Below are 20,999 nucleotides of genomic sequence, written 5' to 3'. Positions count from 1 at the left end.
TTCCGGGAACTCCGTTGCTAATTGTTGGAGCGACATTACCTTTCACACGCTAACGTACGAATATTTCAAAGTCGCTTGGTTTGTTGCGGAAAAACGTTTAACGGTAAAAATTGAAAGCGTGTATGTAATTCATAATGCAACGTTAACCACGAAATAAATGCTAGAAGAATAAGAGAGAAAAAAACATACAAATCAATAATAGTCATAGTTTTTGCTGATAGTTGATATTTATTTGCTTTTTGAAATGCACTAGAACTTGAGTTTTCCACCTGTAGTTTTACCATCAGGCAGAGGAATTATCCCAACATAATACTGTAGTCTGTTGTGTAACAACTAATTCTTTTTGCTAAAACATCTCCATACATGGGCTGTGTGGGAAAAGAGTACAGCTGTCATTGTCCAGAGCCAGTCCCAAAACAATGCTTGCTAGAACTAAGACGGATTTATCCCTGGATTAATCAGCACTGGTGTTGGGGAGGTCCTGGGGTTTGAGATCTCGAGTATGGTTGGTTTTGAAAATAAGGTTGTGGAAGTTGTGCTAAGACTAAATATGTGATTTGGCACCTATTACTTTTGTACCGGATCAGTTAACCAGTGTCTTGAGGCAAACTTTTGCCTGGACCACTGCTGCACTTGGTCTCTATCTTCTCTGCACCTCTGACAAAGGGATCCAGGGACTCTGTGAGGATCATCTCGAATCTTGCTTTGCAACACTTTTTGTCCTCCACCAGGTTTGATATTGGTAGGGAGAGGGTTCCATTACCATACAGTCCTATGCTGGTGAGGCATCTGGGTAGTCCAAGCCACTTCCTCACCTGTGCATTCACTAGTTGCTCCAGCTGCTTGGTGTGGCCTGGGGTGACCTTATATATACAAAGTGGCAACTGGCGGCAAGAGGCAGGGCAGCTGTGCAAACTGAAGGCACCAGAGCTCCAGCTTTAAAATGAGATAAGATAGTACTTTATTGATCCCCATTGGGGGAATTTGTTGTCACCGCAGTGTAACAACAACATCAATAAATACAGAAGAGACATACAAAATGGAAGAAACAAATGACAACAACAGCAAGGATAAGAATAGATAACAAAATTGACAAAAAAACATCAACAACAAGGGAAAAATTGGATGAGCAGGGTAAGAATAGAGTGACAACAAGGATAAAAAAAAAGAGATAACCGAATTAGGACACAATAGTGAGGGAGTGGTTGCCCAGATGCCCCTCTGGCCAGTCAGAGTTGTGTGCCGTCCAGACTGCTGTTGTACAGTCTGATGGCCGTGGGCACAAAGGAGCGTCTGAAGCGTTTAGTTCTCCACCGGAGTGGGATGAACTGCTAGTGCAGTGGTGTTGATCTGCTAAAGGCCATTGATGGTTGGAATTGGCTCATTGTTGACGTGGAACCTCTCGCTGGCAAGCCAGCCCTTGACAATGGAGATACTTCAGGATTTAATGGGTTTAATTTCCATTCGTGCCCATCTGATGTTTCTCTGGAGTTTGTCAAGCATGTGTTTGGAGCATGCCTTAGTTGTTGTCATTGTTGTCAAAGCATGTATTCCCAAAATCAGGAATAAATGCTTTTTCAAGATGGCTGGAACACACATCTGCCAAACAAACATACAAACTGCCAAAAAGGAAAAGAAAGATCTGCAGGTCATTCTTAGACCTTGCCAATGCCTCCTGAGGTACTGAGGCATTGACGTAGTTGTTCTTCTGCAGAAATGCTAAGGGTCTTTGGGCCACGACAATCAAGAAAATCTTTCCCTGCACATTTAGTTGACTGATCTGGCAAAATTGATTGATGGTTGGGGAATTCTCTTTGGGAATCAGGATCCCCCTGCCTTTCACCATGCCTTAGGTAGGATGCCTTCTTTCCATGCCATCTTCAGTCACTGGTTTCAGACTAGAATATCAGTATTCTAGTCTAGAAGTATCAGTGTCCGCTGTCAGTCCCAAAATACCTGGACATGCAAATATTTTCAGCCACTTTGTCTTGAATGTTTCAATGGCTACTACATATGCTAAATATCGCAAATCCTGCTTGATGACCAAGGTCTATGGATTTTCAATGAGTTCTGGGAAAATGTTCAACTTGTTTGGAAATAGCCGTCGGTGTCAAGACACCCAAACATACATTTTCGACTATAGATCCATCAATGCTTCAATTATTTCCTTGATGTGTCCGACAACCCATTTTTATTTGCCGTTTGCAGGTGGTTATTAAAGGAGCCTGAAAGTACAGTATGCAAATACAGCTTAGATAAAACAACAATCATTTTACATTCTAGTCCATATTGTTTTCTGATGATAATGAATGGTACTACTGAGACAACAAATAAACATTTACCATTTTAACACTTCAATAAATCTATAAAGAATCTCATGCAAAAATAACTTTGGCTGTGTTTTTCGTGAATAAAGCTTTATTTAAATAGCTTTTACAGAGGTGAAATGTGGGGCTTCTTTGCGACTGACAATCAAGGAGATGTAAAGAGCTTGTACTACACATATTTATTTGTGGAAAAATAACTTTCAAAAAACATGACGAAATAGCCACTTTAAAAATTTTTTACCAACTATGACAAAAAAACAGCCCCATAAATATATTGTTAAAACTATATTTCAGTAGCATAGGACAATAAATCATAGATCTGTTGTGAGATGATATGTATAATGCAAAGACCCATTCTTATACAGGGTATGACATTGATACACATTGCTCAACTGAGAGCAAATGTGTTATTCAAGTTTTTCATTTAAGTCAACATATCTGTATAACTCATCTTGTGATTTTATAAATACAGATGCCAAAGTATGTTTGCATTGAGTTTTTACCATAACCACACTTCCTTGCCTTCATCTTATCAATTTTATTGTTGCTGTGAATGTTATAGAGTCATAATTTATGATTACTAACCTAAATGCACCATATTTCATCCCCGCCAATTCTTTTTTAATGACACTTTATTAATCCCTTGTGGGAAATTCCTCTCTGCATTTTATCCATGGATGAACCATAAGCAGCTGGCAGGCATCTAGCAGCGCTAGGTGAGCAGTTAAGAGGTTCAGTGTCTTGCTCGACAACACTTCGACACACTAGGAGGAATCGACCCAAGAATGTTTGGTTTCAAAGAGGATCGCTCCACCCCCTGCGCCACATCACCCCTACAATAGGGAATAAACTATCAATCAAAATGTTCAAAATGTGCAGATGATTGTTATTATATTGAATTGCGATACCCATCCCAATATTGGATATAAAAGCCAGGTCTTTATTATGTGTTTAGTAAAATTAATAATCGAAAAGATGGTTATTTTGGTCAGATTGCACATTCAAAAAAGGAATGCTCCTGAGGGTTTTGGATGCTCTGTGGTTTCATCTGTGGTTTGCAGTTCCTCTCTACTCCTTCCTTAAAACCGATTCAGATTCAAAGGTTTGAAAGGACTTCACTTAGTGTTACCATAATTGGACTGTAAGAATAATGCCACTGAGAACCTCCCCAAACCCTCCAGCTGTCCAATTGTTTCTCAACAGTCAGTATCGAGCATTGTAGTCTGGCTCACTGCTGCTGCTGTTCTGTCTGCTCTGCGGGCGTCCTAAATCAGGCCTCGATGAGGAGTTTTCAGATTGACTGAGGGCCTCCGCCTCTGATTCAGTACCAAGGACCTGTCTTTGCACCAGTCTGTGGTAGAGTCCCTCTCTGGCCATCAGCTGAGAATGTGACCCTTGTTCTGCCACTTGACCTTTGTCGATCACAATGATGTTGTCTGCCTTCTCCACTGTGCTCAGCCGATGAGCGATAACCAGCACCGTACGATCCCTGATGACATTGCTCAGAGCCTGCTGAACCTGCACCACATACACAGAACAATCACTCAGCTGGACCCACATCTCTCAGACACATATCTGTCCGACATCTCCTCAGGGGCAAAGTTACAGGGTTGCATGACACATCTTTCATTTGTTTCTCACTTACAATGTGTTCATTCTCTGCATCCATGGCGCTGGTTGCCTCATCCAGGATCAGAACCTGAGGGTTGCGGATCAAAGCTCTTGCAATGGCCACCCTTTGCTTCTGACCCCCAGATAACTGGGTGCCCCTCTCGCCAACACCTTAAGGTAGAACAAATGGAAAAAATGTGATCTTAACCAGATGTAATGAATGTCATGATACCTCCTGTCTTGCAAATTTATAATTTCTTGGAAGCAAGCCTTAAATTAAATCTTAAAATCACACACACCAGCCAAGATCTTCAAGTCAGTTCATCAGATTATCCCTAACTTTCAGACATTGTTTGTTCTCACACTAAGAAAAGATGAATGATGACCTCCTATTTTCCACCTTTTTAATTTGAAAAATGTTAATTCCATGTTTTTATGTTTTATTCGCTCTTCCTTAATTTCCTATTATTATTTTTATAAGTTTCCTTTCTGTATTTATGTAAACTATGCACACCCAGAGCAGGAGAAGGAGGGATTACCGTACATCTGTTATTGTCTGTCTCACCTACGATCATGATTCACAATTATTTTAAAAAGAAATAAATTCATTCATCAATCAATCAGGTAATAGGAAATGCACTCTGTAAAACTGATTCACGGGAAAAGTTCACCTCAAATTCCTCATGCCTATGCATTTTACCCATCTCTCCCACATAGTATGTTTTGCAGGATTTAAAGAAATGTGATAAACACTTGTCTGGTAGCCTTTGGGGAGGATGCTGATAAAATCGTGAGCGTTGGCCTTGGAGGCAGCAGTAATAACAGCCTCCGTGGGGATGCCGGTCAGACCGTAGGTAATGTTCTCCTCCACAGTCCGGGCAAACAAAACAGGCTCCTGGCCAACAAGAGCTATCTGGGGAAAAAAAAAACACACACACACATAAATTAACCCAGCGGTATTTGGTATTCCTTGAGGCTGGTGACCTGCTGCAAGATTAAAAAAACTTGTATCTGGTGTAAATAATATGCCCCAAACCATTGATCAGGTGCCTAAAAAAAATTCCAGAGATCTCAGATCCAAGAGATTTATTCATGATTCTTCAAACAGTTTAAGTTTTTTTAAAATCATTTTTTCAAACAATTATTTGATGTAGTTTTGTTACTCTTATCAATAATATACATTTATTGGTCTTCTAAGCATAAAATACCTAAACTTGAAGATAGACATTTATTTTATTTCTATCACGAAGCAACCACTTTTCATTTTATTTTTGATAAATAAATGAATATGGCGCTGCAATCGAATGGCGACCAGTGCCTCTCGTCCAGTCTCATCCATATATTTATATATATGTATTTCTGCTATGCCAACTTACCTTTGAGTGCAGGTAGTCATGCTGGACAGTGTGAACAGGCTTCCCATCCAGCAGCACTTGGCCTCGCTGAGGAGGATAGAAGTTTTCCAGAAGACTTACACATGAGCTTTTCCCACTGCCTGAAGGTCCCACCAGCGCAGTCAGCTCGCCAGGCCGCAGAGTGAATGACACGCCCTGCAATACGCAAACACTTATTTTGAAGTGCTTTGACAAAATTCCAAGAGAAAAGAGGACAGCTGGAGACAACTGAGGTCACACGATCAGTTTGTGTGTTGCGCAAGTTAAGCGTCTCTGCACAAGATAATACAAAATAATAATTAACTGTGACATGAATACCTGCAAGGAACTATCTTAAAAGAATAAAAAGAGGTCAGCCTCTGCAGTGTTTCTTTCTAAAATGTCTCAAATTCAAACAAATATATGATCCAGGTTTAACACAAGTGAAATATCCCTTCAGACCAAACTATGAATGTCAGTGATCAAAGCTTCAAGCATACTCCTCATAAAATAAGATATATTTAGTCGTAGTAGAAAAGTGTTAAAGATCAACACATTATTGATAGAGGTGGATACATGCTACTAATTCATCATTTCATTTTGTAGACATTCACCATTATCACTACAGAAGTCAGTTTCCCTGTAGACCACACTAATGGACAATTATGCTTATTCGTCTTCATGAATCATGGTTTAGAAAGACGTTAAAAAAGTAATTTAACTATAACAGGTAATTATGGTTAGTAAGCCCCACCATACCTTCCTGTTTCCTAGAGGACAAATTTTAAAATACTCCTGCCAGTTTATAAAGCGCTGAATGGTTTAGGGCCTAAATACAATTTATGACCTTCTACCCTATGTACCATCCTGACCTCTCAGGTCCTCTAATACAGGCCTGCTATCTGACCCTAGAGTAGGAAACAAGTAATAATAATAATAATAATTTATCCTTTATAAATTAGGAAGCATGTTTTAATATTTAGGCCTCACAAACCTGGAACAAATTCACAGAAAACTGTAGGGCCATAGAAACTGTCAACTAAATCAATGTTAAAGACTCATCTGTTTACATCTGTCTTTGATTAGATTTTCAATGGCTGTTTTTAAAACCAGCACTGCACTCTTAATAGTTCTAAATGTCTTATTTAACAATATATTCTGGTTATCATTTTAGCTAAAAACAATACACTGTACCTTTTAAACATGATTAGATTTTGAACTTTAACAAAAAAAAAATTGACATTTTAGCTCATGTTTTACCTCTGCGTTTCTCCTCTTATATCATTGTTTGCTTTTATCAATGTTTTATTCTGATAAGTTTTGTTTGTTCTGATGTATTTTTTGTGAAGCACTTTTTGCTGCATTCATGCTAAGAAGTACAAAATGACTTGTCTTGCCAAAAGAAATACACAAAGTATGCACTTTTAGGAGGAGTTTATTCCCATACATCTCCATACATGGCATCTGGAACTAGTTTTGGTCCTGCATAAAACAAACTACCATCTTATGGTAGATGTTTTTCTTGAGCCACCTGTTACGGAATCTGGAGTTCATTTGTACTGTGTGAATCTCAGCATAGACTTTCAGAAAACAAATACTGTTTAATGAGACAAGCTGATACATCCCATGATTCAAAGTTCTGAAGAACTGTTTTGGAACAGTGAAACCCCTTTGCACTAACCTTGAGGATGTCACTGTCAGGACGTGTGGGATAAGCAAATGTGACATCTTGAAATTCGACCAGACCCCTGCATGTGTCAGGAGCCTCTGTACCATTGCATGGGTGTTTAGGTTTCCTGTCCAGGTACTCAAAGACCTTCTCAGCAGCTCCAGCTCCCTGCATGAGGCCCGTGTACACTGATGCAATGCTCTATGAGATGGTTAGAGATGGAAAGAGCAATTCCATGCTTTTAAAAAATAAGTTCCAATGCACATATTTATAGAGAAAGTAGAGAAATTGTGTTACCTCCAAACATTCACCAATTTCAAGCATGTATATGAAAAAAGAGATCAGTGTGCCACTACTCATCTGACCACTAAGCACAAGATGGCCGCCATAGTAGAGAATTGCAACCTCAAGAGCAAGTTCTGAGATCTGCAAAGCATAGAAATCAGAAATGTAATCACACTTTAACATACCAGTTCCATGGTCACTGGAGGTTACTGCTGGTACCTACACAACTGGACCACATATAGCAAGCATAGGCCAGTGCTTGTTTTTTGTTGAGCTGGAACATGACTAAGAGCTTGGCGTAGTAGGAGTTTGCCTCCCCGCTCTCATTAGCGAAGCTTCGCACTGTCCTCATGGATGAAATGGTCTCCTCTGCAACTTTATTGGCCTCTGCCAGGGTTGTTTGCACCTCTTTAGTCAGTTTCTAGAGACAGTATAAATCAGGCAGAATATAGATGTGTGTTTTGTCTCCAAGGTCAGTGATCAACACAGTAACAATGAAAGTATTTTACCTTGTAATAATCGCCATAAAGCTGAGCTACAAGGGCTATGAAAGGGAATCCCATGATGGTCACCAATGTCATTTTCCACGACAACTTGAACATGAAGATGAAGAAGCCGACGGCCTTGATGGTGCTCCTTAAGAAGATGTTGATATTCTGGGCTATGAGGTCACTGACTTGGGTGGTATCAGCTGACAAGCGTGAAATGATGTCACCTAATGTGCAGACAGAATGTTTCAGGCTAGCACTTTCTAAATGTCTTGAAGCTTTCCTTTAGTAGGTTTTTTGTTTGCTTTATTTCGCTACTGATGAGGGATTGTCTTTATTTTTGGTTGTTTAATATTCGCATATTAACTGCAATTCATTTGACTGTTTTCAAAATCATGCAGAAGCCCTAAAGGAAGCTGCGGTGGCTGTTGGCTTATCTCTCTGTATCTTTGTTGTAACTCTGTTAGATGTGCTACTGCCTGTCTTGGCCAGATTTTTAAACTAAGTTTAAGTTTTTTTTTGGTTTTCTGGTTAAATTAGATTAGATTAAATTAAAAAAAAAAAAAACAAGAAACCTGAAGAGTGTAGCAGCTGCAAGCAAAAAAGCTTGTGAATCTCATTTGCAAACAAATTCAAACAAAGTCTAAGCGATCAATAATGGTCTGGCAAAACATCCAAAGACCAAACAAGGCTTTTATGATCTAATATCAAGAGACTTGTAAACACTGGATAAAAATGCATGCGGGGAACATATTTGGGGCAAGTGGAAATGTTCCTGTTTGAAGTTATATTTGGCTTTGAGCCTAAATTGATTTCTTGGATACAACTTAAACGTTGAGGCTCTCCTGAATTTGTCGACACCGATTCTCATTACTCCAATTCCTATCCTTTAATGAGAGGAAGAAATTTAGCCCTTCCCCCAGCCCCTCTGCAATACTCCGTCATGATGGCGCATCCGTCTGAATCCTGTACATTTTTTAACGCCAAGGCTGAGCTTGAGTGGAACATAAGAGTTTTTTTTCCTATGCTGATGATTTACCACTCAACATCCCAGACTCGTGTCACCAGTATTTTATCAATTTTGACTTTTCCCTTTGATTTTGTGAGACAAAAAAGGGAACATCAAAGAAAGTAATCTCTGGCTCACTCTCCTTTCCTGTTTCCTTTCAGGGGCTGCAAAAGATTATTTTGCTTTGTGAGAATCAAGGTACAAGCAGAGTACAGCTGGTGGAGGGGGAACAGGGCAATGGCCTTGTGCTTTCCTTCCTCTAATCATATTACCAGCTCAGTAATTATATTTAAAAAATTGCAGATCTTCTCTGGCTTAGGAATATAAGATGGTTTTCACATATATTAAAAACATGTCTGAAACCAAAAAGACTGATTAACAGCAGTTAAAACTTAAGTCCATGAACCCTGTAACATTCTTCTTGTCAGGGAAAAAAAACAAAACAAATATATATATATATTTCTGCAAAACCTTAGCTAAAATTATCAACATGGCTAAAAGCAAGTATATCAGCAAGTATATATAAATATCAGCAAGACATTTTCCAAGAAAGAATTTGACAAATTAACCCAAAATTCAGCAAAAAAGTAGCCATGCAACTTTAAGAAAGGACAATATGAAGTCATTTTAAAAGGTGTTTGTACTCTGCAAGGGGCATTGTCTAAATTTGCTTCAGGAGAAAAATCTTCCCAGATTCATGGATGTTTAGTGTCTCATGCCAGTATCTCACCTGTATGGGTTTCATCAAAAAAGGCTATTTCTTGTCTCATCAGGGTTCTGAAGAGGTTGTTTCTGAGCCGAAGATTTAATCTGGCAAATGTGAGCGTGAAGACTCCTCCTCGCACTCCCATGGCAAGAGAACTGAAGTGGGAAAAGAAGTTTTAGCTTCTGTGAGCTGTTGAAATGATGATTTCATTGGAACATGAGACAGACTCAAATATCTGGTCACATTATACTCAATGTTGTGCATCAGCGACTCAGCAGAAACCCACATTCTTTGTATCTCCTTCTCTCAAATAAATCAACTTCATGCCCTCTTTTGCCCCATATATACTGTAAAGCTTCTCTTTGGTCCTCCTCTAGGCCTGCTGCCTGGCAGTTCCAGCCTTAGCATCCCTATACCCAGATATTCAGTCTGGCCTCTCTTGATTTGTCTCTAAATTTGTTAATTAACCAGTTCCTTGTAGGACGTCTACAGCAGAGCTGCAGCATTTACCACTTGCTTCAATTGCGGAAGAATTCAAGTCCACCAAAGCAAGGGCGGCCTGTACTCCGCTCCTGTCCAAGGACGAGAACTTCCTGCACACAGGTAATGACATTAAGTGTGGCAGAAAATGGAAACCTCAGGAAGCGGTCAAAGAGGCGGAAGTGTACTGGAGACACCAAGAAATTATTGGCATAGTGCTTCAGAGGCCTTGGTCTGGGCAACTACGGTACCAAGAGTTGGTACTGCAAGATTGATGCCAGAGGGAGACAAGAGCTTGAGATACAAAAGGTCTAGGGAACAGCAGAAGAGGAACGGCGTGTTAAAGCGGGAAAGCTAGTCTCTCAGACCTGCTGGACAATAGGATGAGGCCATGGAGCAGCCGCTGTGTTGGAGGGAGCTCTGGGGGGGATGGACCGGGGCAAGTTGACCTCTTGCCTACTCCAAATGATTTGAAGATTTGGGGCAAGAAGGAGGATCCATCCTGCAGTCAGTGCAGAGCAAGTCTCTGCACCCTGAACTTCATCCCGACTGCATGTCAAAAAGCCCTTGCTGATGGACACTACAGATGGAGGAATGACAAAGTTCTGACGGAGATTTAAAAGTAGGCTGAGTTCCAGAGAGTCAAGGCCAATAAACATTAGGCACCACCACTCAGAAGCATCGGCTCACAAACAGAAGGCAGCAAAAGAAGCCAAGCAACTCGCTGTCCATTCTGCATTGGGTGTCAGACCAGGAGCTGAATGTGGACCTCAAGAAGAGGCTGGTCTTCCTGCGGGAGGTCATAACCACATTCCGACGAGACATGATCCTTCTAGAAGTGCAAAGAACATCATCATGGCCGAATTGACAGTGCTCTGGGAGGACAGACTTGCCATCTCTCACCAGCACAAGAAGGACCAGGACCAGCACCAAAGGGTGGCACACAGCCTTATTCCCCATAGAGGTTGGCACTCAAAGCTTACCCGCCACGTCAGTGCGCTACTTCGTGCAAAAGATCAGTCTGGGGCTGAAACAACTATAGAAGGCTCAGCCCCCCTCTCCCTTTTTTTCGTTTGTGTGCACGGTTCCAGGTTTCCAACTGTCACATCCCTAGTTGCTCCTGCAGCCTCAGCTTGTACCAAAGCATCTCAGATGTTTAATTCACCTTCACCATCATCATTGTAATGAAGTAATTCAATTGCCGGTATATTCCAATCATGTCCTTTGAGCTAGTGGCTTTTTTTGAATTCCAGGTATTCGTTGCACCTCTTACCACTTGAGGGTCCAAATACACACCTGGATAAAGCCAGGACCATCAGCATGACCACAGGTTTTGCAAAGTGCTCCATGCTCTGTTGACCCACAATGCTGTCGATGGCCTTCCCGTAGTACAGAGGTACGAAGGCTTCACCTGCGTGGAAGCACACAGACTTAAATATGATGTCAAGACAGCATGCAGAGATGATGGTTGTTATGGGGATAAATATCTGAAGGTGCAATCATTTCTGTCCCATTTTGTTTTTCCCCAGACTAAAACAATGAATGCCTTAAGACAGATCTTTACCATATGTCGGAATAGTCTAAAGTTTTGTTGAACAGCTGTGATATACTTTGGAATCTCATATAATTAATAGTATCCCAATGTTTAGGCATCCACGTTGATGCAGGCAAGTAAACTAGCAATTAATAAAAGAAAAACAATTATTATCCTTATCATTCCAATAGACATTTGGTCCCAAACAATGACAGAGTAGTGAATACTATTCATGATCAAGATGATCGTGAAACAGCTTGTCAAATGAAATTTCCTTTTATTATGTCATAACTGGACTTTAAAAGTAATGCAAACATATTGCCCTTTGTTTAGCTGTCCATAATTACATTTACAACAATTGTAATTATAAAGTACATAAGTTGCACTTGAATACAGAAAAATAAAAACTACCTGTATATTTTTTGGCTTTTTTTCAACTGATTGATATGGCTTATAATAGTTAATGGGTGTGTTCAGATTTACATATATTTATGTTTTGCTTACTTTTTCTTCAACATTTCAATTTTTGATTTGGGGAATGAATCTTGAAAGAAAACAAAGATCTGGATAGGACCCAGAAGAAGATATATTAAACATAATTCATATAAATGTAGTGGTTTAAGTTTTCCTGAAAAAAAATGCAGGACACTTGTTTTTTGCTGTAACTGACTTGTCTAGTTACTCATGTTTACCCTTTTTATTTAAAACAGGGTGATTGTACACATTTGTTTATAAATAATGTCTTGCAAATCATTCATCTGGTCATTGCATTGCCTCTATCACTCTGTATGAGTTGGATTATCTCTCAGCTGCTATAATAAGTGGAATCTCGGAATTGAGAATGTATGCGCTGCAACACTGTAACAAGCAAAGAGTGCATGCATTGTGTATGTAAACATGATGGCCACTCACACACAGCTGAGATGATGAGGAAGAGGATGGCCACAGACAGCAGTCCAGAGTCTTTCCTACAGTAGTTCAGCAGCCGTCCCAGCGTCGCTCTGGAACAAGCATTCTCCTGGTTTCCTTGCTGCTTCTCCCTCTCCTCCTTCTCCTCCTCCTCCTCCACCAGCTTCTCAGCGTCCTCTTGCCGCCCTGATCCACTGCTGCGGCTCAAAGATTTGGACTCTTTGCCCAGGAGCTGCCACAGCATCCAGACAACCAGGGAGGAAGCACAGCTCCAACAAATCTGGCTCAAGAGCCACGGCTTTTCAGATGGAGACCATGTCTCGGTAAGCATCAGCAGCTTTGCCAGGCTATAGGTGATGATGATGAGGCACACTAGGAGAATCACGTTGGTGTATTTGGCAGCCCTGGGTGGGCCATCCACTCTGTTCCATGTCACCCCTATGGAGGCACCCAGCAGGAGGGTGGCTCGGAGCAGCACGATGCCCCATATGTCCAGCCCTGAATGCAAGAGGCTGAATTGCAGCGTCTCTCTTTTAAAAAGCTCCAAGTCTGACCCATGTATGTACAAGATTGTGGTGACAGCCACGTCCAGGATGACGTAAAATACGGTGCAGCCCACATTTACTGTTATGCCCATGCTGATGGCTAAAGGTGGAAATAAGGGGATATAAGTTCAAAACAAAACCTCGAAGGGCTTGACAGAAGCTTTTCATACACGTACTCTTATTTTGAAGTCACGCATTTCCGATGACGAAATGGAACCGTGACGTACGAGGGGAACTTAGACCGGTAAGAAAATAAATAAAAAAAGAACTTAGTACCGGTGCAACTAACACGTTTTCAGCGGTTAGCTTATTCTATCACATTGACCGGGATAGTCAAACTGATAACTAGCCAAAAAAAAATGCTCCCAACGACAGCTTCTGCAAGCTAGGACAGTTACTTCTCCTGTTTTTTAGCCCGCGACAAAGGTTTTCAACGATAACATATTGTTAAAATACCGTAACGCCCGGTGAAAAATGCAGTAACCTGCTGTAATAGCCGTGTGTTCACAGTAGAATACAGAAAAATAAAAGCTGTCCGTGTTGCCTTCTAAAAATAAGTCTCACCTCGACCTGAGCTACACAAGCCGCCTGTGAGAAGCCTTCAATACTACAACGAACGTCATTAAACCCACCTTGTTTAATTTGCAATAAATATTTGTTGTTCGGTCAGTAAAAATGGGAGCACAATCCAACGGGCGATACAAACAATAAAATAATGACACATCAATAAAAAGTACTTAGTTAATTCCGGCGGTGGAAACTGAGAATGAAATGCCACACTCGTGAGATGTCTTTAGCATAAGATAACATAACACTGAATTAAAGTGAAGGCATATTCCAAAAGGACAAATGACACCTCACTCACTCATTCTATGGCTCTGGGATTGTTGCGGAAGTGGACGGCGTGTCGTCCCGCCCACAGGCGGGTCACGCAAGTGATGCACCGCAACCTGACGACAACCACACGCAAGACCGTTCCGACGCGGGACAAAGGTAACTGTGATCATGACTCATTGCGTTTCACCACGCTGTGATCTACAACTGAATTACAAGTACTTTCATCTGAAAGCTTTCCATTGACAGAGCGTTGCGATGGAGATAGTTTGAAGTGACAAATCCACTGTTTTTTTTGTTTGTTTGTCTTTTGTTGTTTTTTTGGGGGGGGGGGGGGAGGGGTGACTTAACTGGATCTAGATGACAAAATGAACGTGGGTATCCATAAAATATAGGGCTGAACTGTAATTTTTGCTCAAGTAAATTAGATGATGATGTGTATTGTAGTGACCCCATGATTGGGATATTGTTTAGAAGCAGCAGCAAGACATACAAAGACAAGACAGTGACAGGCTAAAAATAAAAAGTAAAATAAAATAACCTCTGAAGTTTAAAAATGTAAAGTATAAATGAATGAAGAAATAGAATGTCTGTTGAGATAGGTGATCTCATTAGTTTTATTTGACTTTACATTTTAGTTTACATATTAAGATACGTTGTATTTGTATTTGCTTTCAGGAAATGTATGCCACTTTACAACAAGGTTTGGGACTTGTTTTGGTTTTTGCAACTGTTCAGGTCAGCATTTTTTGGTTTAGTGGTGCTAGCGGGAGTTTTTCCTTTCTCTGCATTGTATATGTCCCATGGCAACAGATGTTGATAACCAGAGCTGTGAAGAGAATAAATTCAAACAAGGCAAACTTGTGTATTCCTTCCGAAACATGGAAGACGAAGAAGCTGCGAACGCAACAATGTCTCTGCATATTTACCAATATACAGGAATAAATAATGAGCAAAGTGGCTATGTGAAGTGGTGCAGTAACTGATTAGAGTGAGTTATTGTAAAGGGTTATGGCATGAGGTAGGAAAGATTTCCTGTATTTTTCCATTCAACAGTGGGGATGTAGCAGTCGGAGAAGTTGGCTGGAGAATCTGCTCCGCTGTCGATCCTGATGTGAGGTGTCATGATGGATGAGTTTCGTAAGCCTCGTCCTTTCCACCATCCTGAGACCAATATGAGCTGCTCCCCCAACACAGAGTTGCAAAAAAGATGACACTGAAATAAAAGATTTCCAACATCTTGGTGCATACATGAAATGATCTGAGCTTCTTGAGGAAGTTGTCTGCGCACACCTTTCCTGTCGGATCTCCAGTCCAGTCTGTCATCAATCATGATTCCCAGGAATTTCTAGTCCCCAACCATCTCTACCACCTCACCCCTGATCTGTAGAGACTGTGCCGGTGTGTCCATCCTCCTCCTGAAGTTGATCACCACCTCCCTGGTCTTGCTGACATTCAGCCTCAAGTGGTTACATTCAGTCCGGTTTATAAATCTGTCTTCTAGCATCCTGAACTCCCCCTCCTGTCGAAATCATCTTGTCTTGGCAATTAAATTTCTTCACTTGAAGATGTTTCACCCCTCATTTGAGAGGCTTCTTCAGTTCTAAAGACCTATGCAAAGAATTTCTGTCAGTGGCTCGACTCTGTTGTACTGGAAGTCGGTGGTGTACAAGGTGTATAAGAGGAGAGGAGAAAGCAAGAGCTCCAGTATCACAAACCACCACATCAGACCAATTACTGGCCAGATGGACAAACTGGCCTGCGTGCCTGGTGGTCAGTAATCCAAGAGATCACCAACTGTTGACACCTATCACCCGCAACTTCTCACCCAGCAGCAGTGGCTGAATGGCGTTAAAAGCACAGGAGGAATCAAAGAAATCGAACTCAAGGAAAGTTTTATCAATAATTTTAAGTTTCATAGTTATACCAGGATTGAATCCAGGTATTAAATAAACAAGGATGGTTTAAAAAAGTAATTATACTCATGTAATATGGTATTTAAAATTATACAAATGTTTCTATTTTCACAGTTACTCAGAAGCATATGTGTATAGTGTTTCTACTTTGAAGGTTTTGAAATGGTGTAAGGCAATCGGGGAAAAAAATCTCCACATCATACGATATTTTATATATAAATATCACACTGGTATGCATACTAAGCATTGATCACTTGTTATGAAAGTAGTACAAACTGAACCGTTCTGCTCAGAGTTGCAACAGTTGTGTTGTTATTAGGTGTTGCTCAGTCTGTGATATGATTGCTTTTTTGCTGCAATAAAGGAGAACCACAAAAAACAATTGTGGGTTATTTGGCAAATAAATAGAAATTGACTTTGAGGAACCTACTTGGTGATCCTGAGTAATAAATCTCAATATATGAAAATATATTTTAACTCAAAGAAATATGGTTTGACAGCTTTGCTCATGCAATATTGTTGTGTCATGCTGCTTTTGATCATTATTTTCCTTATGGACCGGAAAGAATGAAGTAGAATAATTTCTACTTCTATATTTTCATGATACATGAATGATAAATATTAAAAATGACACAGTGGTTCTTTTGAACATCTAGAGCATTATAGTGACTGTGAGGCTACGCGGATTAGACAATGTCTTTATTTTAAAGCATTCTAAGTCCTTATCTGTATGAGATAGTGGATACAAATAACTTAACCGTTTTTAGGGAAACCAATGTCTTGGTGAGGCAATAGCATCAAAAGGCAAAAAAAAAAATATCAAGTTTGTAAATTTTTCACTTTTTTTTCTTTTTGGTTAAGCATAAAGCTTCAAGAGTGAGATTCATCAGATTGCTATTTTCTCCACCTACAGTTCATTCAACTGGTAATTCCGATTGTCCCATCTGTAGCTCTGGCCCCGACCGACAGACGATCCGGTACACATGCGGTCCCACTACCTTCATTATCACTGTTCACTCCATCCCAGATCTTCAGTGCACGTCTGCCTCAGACAAGTGATATGATAATTCAGTCTTTATGTCTTCAGAGCTGCTCTGCTCGGTGGCCAGCACCGTCTCCACAGGGAAAGACAAATATAAATTCTCTTTCAGTTTTTTAGGGGAGGGGGCATCTCCTGCACCACACAGGGGATCTGTGATTTTGAGAGTCACAGAGGGCATGTTGTGCACTCTGCGCTTGCCATTTCTCTTCTTCTCTTGTTTGTAGGCTGCATTCATGTTTGCAATCACCTTGAAATAAGAAACAACTTTAGATTCAAAGAGGAAAACACATGTCCTAAAAAAAGGTAACAAGTATGGAGGAATATAGTTGTGTTTTTCAAAAAAATTCTTAAATTTTTTTTAATAACTTAAGAGGAGTTTATTATTTAAGGCAGGGGGTTCATAGCATTTACATTCTCAACAAAAACTGATTTTAGTTTTGTTTAAAAATCCAAATATGTGACCTTTAAATATTAATCTTCAAACCATCGCTAAATTGTTTTCTTGTCATTTATGCTACGGTGATATCATAATGTTCTACGATATCTGTAACTTGTCCAATTTCCATGATTTTTTTACATTTTTGTGAACAATTTTTGCAATTCTTGACAAAATACTTTTCTTACTTTAAGATAATTCTTAACTTTTTTTCTCAAATCTCCTTGAAGATTCCCCTAAAAAAATCCATATATTAGCCGGATCGTTGTTTAAGTGAAAAAAATCGCGGCTTATCATCCAGAAATTACGGTATATTATATCAAGTACTTTTTGCCATAATTCCTGGCTCAAAGGTGGACATTATATTTTAACAAGAAACTTATATCCACAGTACTTCATGAGACACTGGCTCCTGCTGCGCCAAGAATCATCTTACCTGCATGTCGGTAGCAGAAACAAACAATAAGCTCAAAAACAAAATAATTGTGATACCAGTTGCTTCACCGTGTTCTGCTGCTCCTGCATGATGCTCATATATGTCGTGTCTTTCTCCTTTGTGGAATACCCGTCCCGCTCTTGATCGTCAAAACTGAGCAGCCCAAGTGTTGTCTAGAGGACAGGAAATTCCGTTTAGTGAGTAGAGGCCAAGGCCTAGGGAGAAACGTGCCATACCGATATTCTTTAATCACCTCACTGAGAATATTTGCCTTCCTGTTAAACATGAGGGAGTAAGGCGAGAACTTGGTTGTGGGGTTAATGGAAGTTCTGAATAGAAACAGCACTGGGTCGAGGAAGTCATCCCAGTTGACCTGCTTCTCCATCACCATCTGCATGACCGCCTCCTTCAGTAACGGGCTGGTGCAGTCGTGCAGTGGGTTAAGCTGAGGCTGATCCAGAGGAGAGACTTTCTGCACAATGCTCCATTTGTCACACAGCAGATTCGTCACCTAGGAAAGAATGTCCTTAAGAAACCCAGAAAACCAACTCACGAGGCATCACTCGTGTTTTAATAAGGCATGTTCAATGACTTAGTGACTTACATCTCACCTCATCACAGAAGTCTGCTGTCTGCATGCACACCACTGTCTTAGGGGCTCCAAACCTGATCCAAAGGGATAACGGCAAAACAATGTCTGTGAAATGGCTAGACAATTCTGGAAAACAAACATCTCTTCTTCGATGCCTGTCTGAGAAAAATCAACGCATATGAGTAGATCTACATTTCCATTAAATATAATCAAACCCCATATACATTCTTTGTTACTTGTAAAATATTAAGTTTCCAATCTTTCTTTGTGTGTGTGTGTGTGTGTGTGTGTGTGTGTGTGTGTGTGTGTGTGTGTATACATATATATATATACTCTATCTTGACTGTGCAATTAATTATAACAAGGTGTGACAATGCCAAACAGTTTCTGAGCAAGTTAATAAAATGGGGTTTAAGTGTAAAAATTTGAATCGAAAAGATGAGGTAGTGAATACTGAATCAGATTCGAATGTCTTGTTTTTGAACACTGTTCCCTCTAAGCCGCGTGTTTGTGCAATCGCGCACTGCTCCAGCGTTCTTGGCGTACAACAAAGCTGAACTGTAAATGAATCAAACACATTTTATTTACAGTGAAGCTTGGATTTTATTTTGTGCGCAGAATACATTTGCTGTGTCCTGAGAACGCTGGAGCAGTGCGCATTTGCGCAAACGCGCAGTTTAGGGGGAACAGTGTTTGCGAATACAGAATTTTCATCCCAGTGGAAATGAGAACATAACTACACAATAAAACTTTTGAATCATTGAAGAAAAATTGTTTGAAATGCAGCACTGATTTAACAAAAGTTTGTTAAGTTTTGCTTTCAAACTGATTAACGGTTGCATGAAAAGATATACTGTTTGTTTGGAAAGCTGCATGGACAGGAAAAGATTACACCGAGATGTGTAACCTGAAGCTATCGTTTAGCTTTCTTCCTAGCATTAGCTGTCTGTGTTTACCTGTATATACATTTGGAAATGCATCTTGCAACAGAGAGGGCGTCAGTTTTCTGCACAGGAAACGCCTCCGGCCATTTACTGAAATAATCTATGAGGATGGTGACGCTGGTGTTGCCTTGCTCACTCTCAGGAAAAGGACCTGGTTACATTGGGACACAAACCCACAATACTTGAGGATGAAAAAACACACACAGAAAAAAAAAAGGGATTTCAGTTGAAGAGACAGAAACCTAATATGTCAATTCCGATTATATCCCACGGTGCATCCACTTTGATGGGCCGAACTGTCCGTGCAAGGTTTTTATTCCTCTCTGTGTGCTGACATGTCTCACAAACCTTTATCTAAAGACAAAGAAAACAGAGTCAAACTACCAAATATAATTACAACTATCATTTTCAACAGGATCCTACAAATGTATATATATATATATATTATCTGTACCCAATCCACAACATCCTTGATGATGCCCAGCCAGTAGTACTTGCTCTGAATCCTGTGGACAGTCTTCTTTTGACCCAAATGGTGACCGATGTCATTGAAGTGACAGTCGAGAAAAATCTGCCTCTTCCTGTCAGCCTCGATCACCACCTCCCTCTTCTCTTCTTTCTTTGGCCCCACATAGTACAACTTGCCCTCTTGAATACAAAGGTGAGAGTATAAAGTACTTTGGTTTAGCAAGGCTGGGTATGCTTAGCCTGAGGTACAACTTGAAACACCGACAAAAACTTTCAAGCATTTTGCCGTCCGAGATTTTTTACTGGGTCTGCTACAGCAAACCCCCCCAAAAAAAGCATATTCCCTTTAGTCTGATTAATGGGACTAACACATTGTGCTCTTCTGCATTATTTACCTGTTATTACTCAGTTATTATCTAGTTATGTTATTCAGACAACAACAAAAATGTCTAACAATATTTGATATACTGTTGAAGATATAACAATGAAAGCAGATGCAAATCATTTGAAAATTAACTTAAAGTCTGGCGGGAGACGACTGAAAATGTGGATACACATCTGAGATCCATGGTCCTGTTTGGTATTCAATATGTCAACTTAAAAAGTGAGACACACATTTATGAAATGGCACATCGATGTAAAAGTCTGCAATAACAAGCAAAGGTTATTCTATTGTAAGTTAATGAGCGAGCCGACTTTTTCACAGACGCTTTTAAATTCCTTGAATATATGATATTACATGTAATTATATCCAAAATCCTCAAGCTTGCAAATATTGCAGGCGTTTAAAATCGGCTGCAATGGAAGCTCCTCATGACAACAGGTTCCAGAGGCAAGAAGAAAGTAATGCACAGTCAAGTGTTTCTGCAAAGCAAGAATACTACAAAGTAACATTTACCGTCAATGATAAATTTCTGGGCGTATCTTTTGAGATTCTTCTTCCTTAAAGGATTCATTGTCTGCGGAAAGCAACCTTTGGCCACAAAAGTGTAAATGTCGCCGAGTTTATTGGAGCTCGATTCGACCACCTCCTCCTCGGCCACTTGCAACGACTCCACGCTTAACATCTCCGCAAACAACAATCGGACAGCGACTGTGCACCTCCGCGAACATAAAGCCGCAGTATAGACGAGCGTTACTTGAAGATAACAACAAAAACAAAACAAGAAAAATCTGCAGAACGTGAGGTCGTTTTCTTCTTCTACTGCATATTTGAATCTCGGCGTCATAGAACTTTCTCGGCGTTAGCGCCTCCTACTGCAAAGACGTCTACTTGCCAGGGTACGAACCCCGAACGTTTGTAAAAAAAATCACCATTGGGATAGGGTTATTACAGTTATATAGTTTTAAATGTCATTTAAAGGTTTTCAGACTCGAGTTATTCTTTCCTTTAAG

The 20,999-nt window shown here is 40.2% G+C and overlaps 2 protein-coding genes across 4 annotated transcripts; both read right to left on the bottom strand.

Moving 5' to 3' along the window:
• Window positions 1–2,397: 2,397 nt before the first annotated feature.
• On the bottom strand, window positions 2,398–13,685 carry abcb9 (ATP-binding cassette, sub-family B (MDR/TAP), member 9). Of its 2 annotated transcripts, XM_086170043.1 has the most exons (12): window positions 13,569–13,685; window positions 12,395–13,036; window positions 11,245–11,359; window positions 9,493–9,623; window positions 7,775–7,980; window positions 7,489–7,686; window positions 7,278–7,406; window positions 6,993–7,181; window positions 5,315–5,488; window positions 4,692–4,851; window positions 3,973–4,109; window positions 2,398–3,845 (listed from the first exon to the last, which is right to left on the bottom strand). In XM_086170043.1, exons 2-12 carry the CDS (start codon window positions 13,026–13,028, stop codon window positions 3,531–3,533), a joined length of 2,388 nt encoding a protein of 795 aa, XP_086026169.1. In that variant the 5' UTR covers window positions 13,029–13,036; window positions 13,569–13,685; the 3' UTR covers window positions 2,398–3,530. The 2 variants fall into 2 exon arrangements, with proteins under 2 accessions (XP_086026169.1, XP_086026168.1); XM_086170042.1 differs by having other exon boundaries at window positions 12,395–13,586.
• Window positions 13,686–15,480: 1,795 nt separating this feature from the next.
• LOC147221739 (gypsy retrotransposon integrase-like protein 1) lies at window positions 15,481–20,837 on the bottom strand. 2 transcript variants are annotated; one of them, XM_086169526.1, is made up of 8 exons: window positions 20,503–20,837; window positions 19,591–19,784; window positions 19,379–19,490; window positions 19,149–19,287; window positions 18,212–18,266; window positions 17,854–18,111; window positions 17,657–17,773; window positions 15,481–16,975 (listed from the first exon to the last, which is right to left on the bottom strand). In XM_086169526.1, the coding sequence occupies exons 1-8, from the start codon at window positions 20,831–20,833 to the stop codon at window positions 16,718–16,720; spliced, it is 1,464 nt and encodes a 487-aa protein (XP_086025652.1). In that variant the 5' UTR covers window positions 20,834–20,837; the 3' UTR covers window positions 15,481–16,717. The 2 variants fall into 2 exon arrangements, with proteins under 2 accessions (XP_086025652.1, XP_086025653.1); XM_086169527.1 differs by having other exon boundaries at window positions 17,669–17,773.
• Window positions 20,838–20,999: the final 162 nt, after the last annotated feature.

The sequence above is a fragment of the Fistularia commersonii genome, chromosome 22 (assembly GCF_037954325.1).
Source record: "Fistularia commersonii isolate RoL2024-O1a breed Wild chromosome 22, RoL_Fcom_v1.0, whole genome shotgun sequence".
NCBI classification, from domain to species: domain Eukaryota; kingdom Metazoa; phylum Chordata; class Actinopteri; order Syngnathiformes; family Fistulariidae; genus Fistularia; species Fistularia commersonii.
This window is presented reverse-complemented; position numbering and strand designations above follow the sequence as displayed.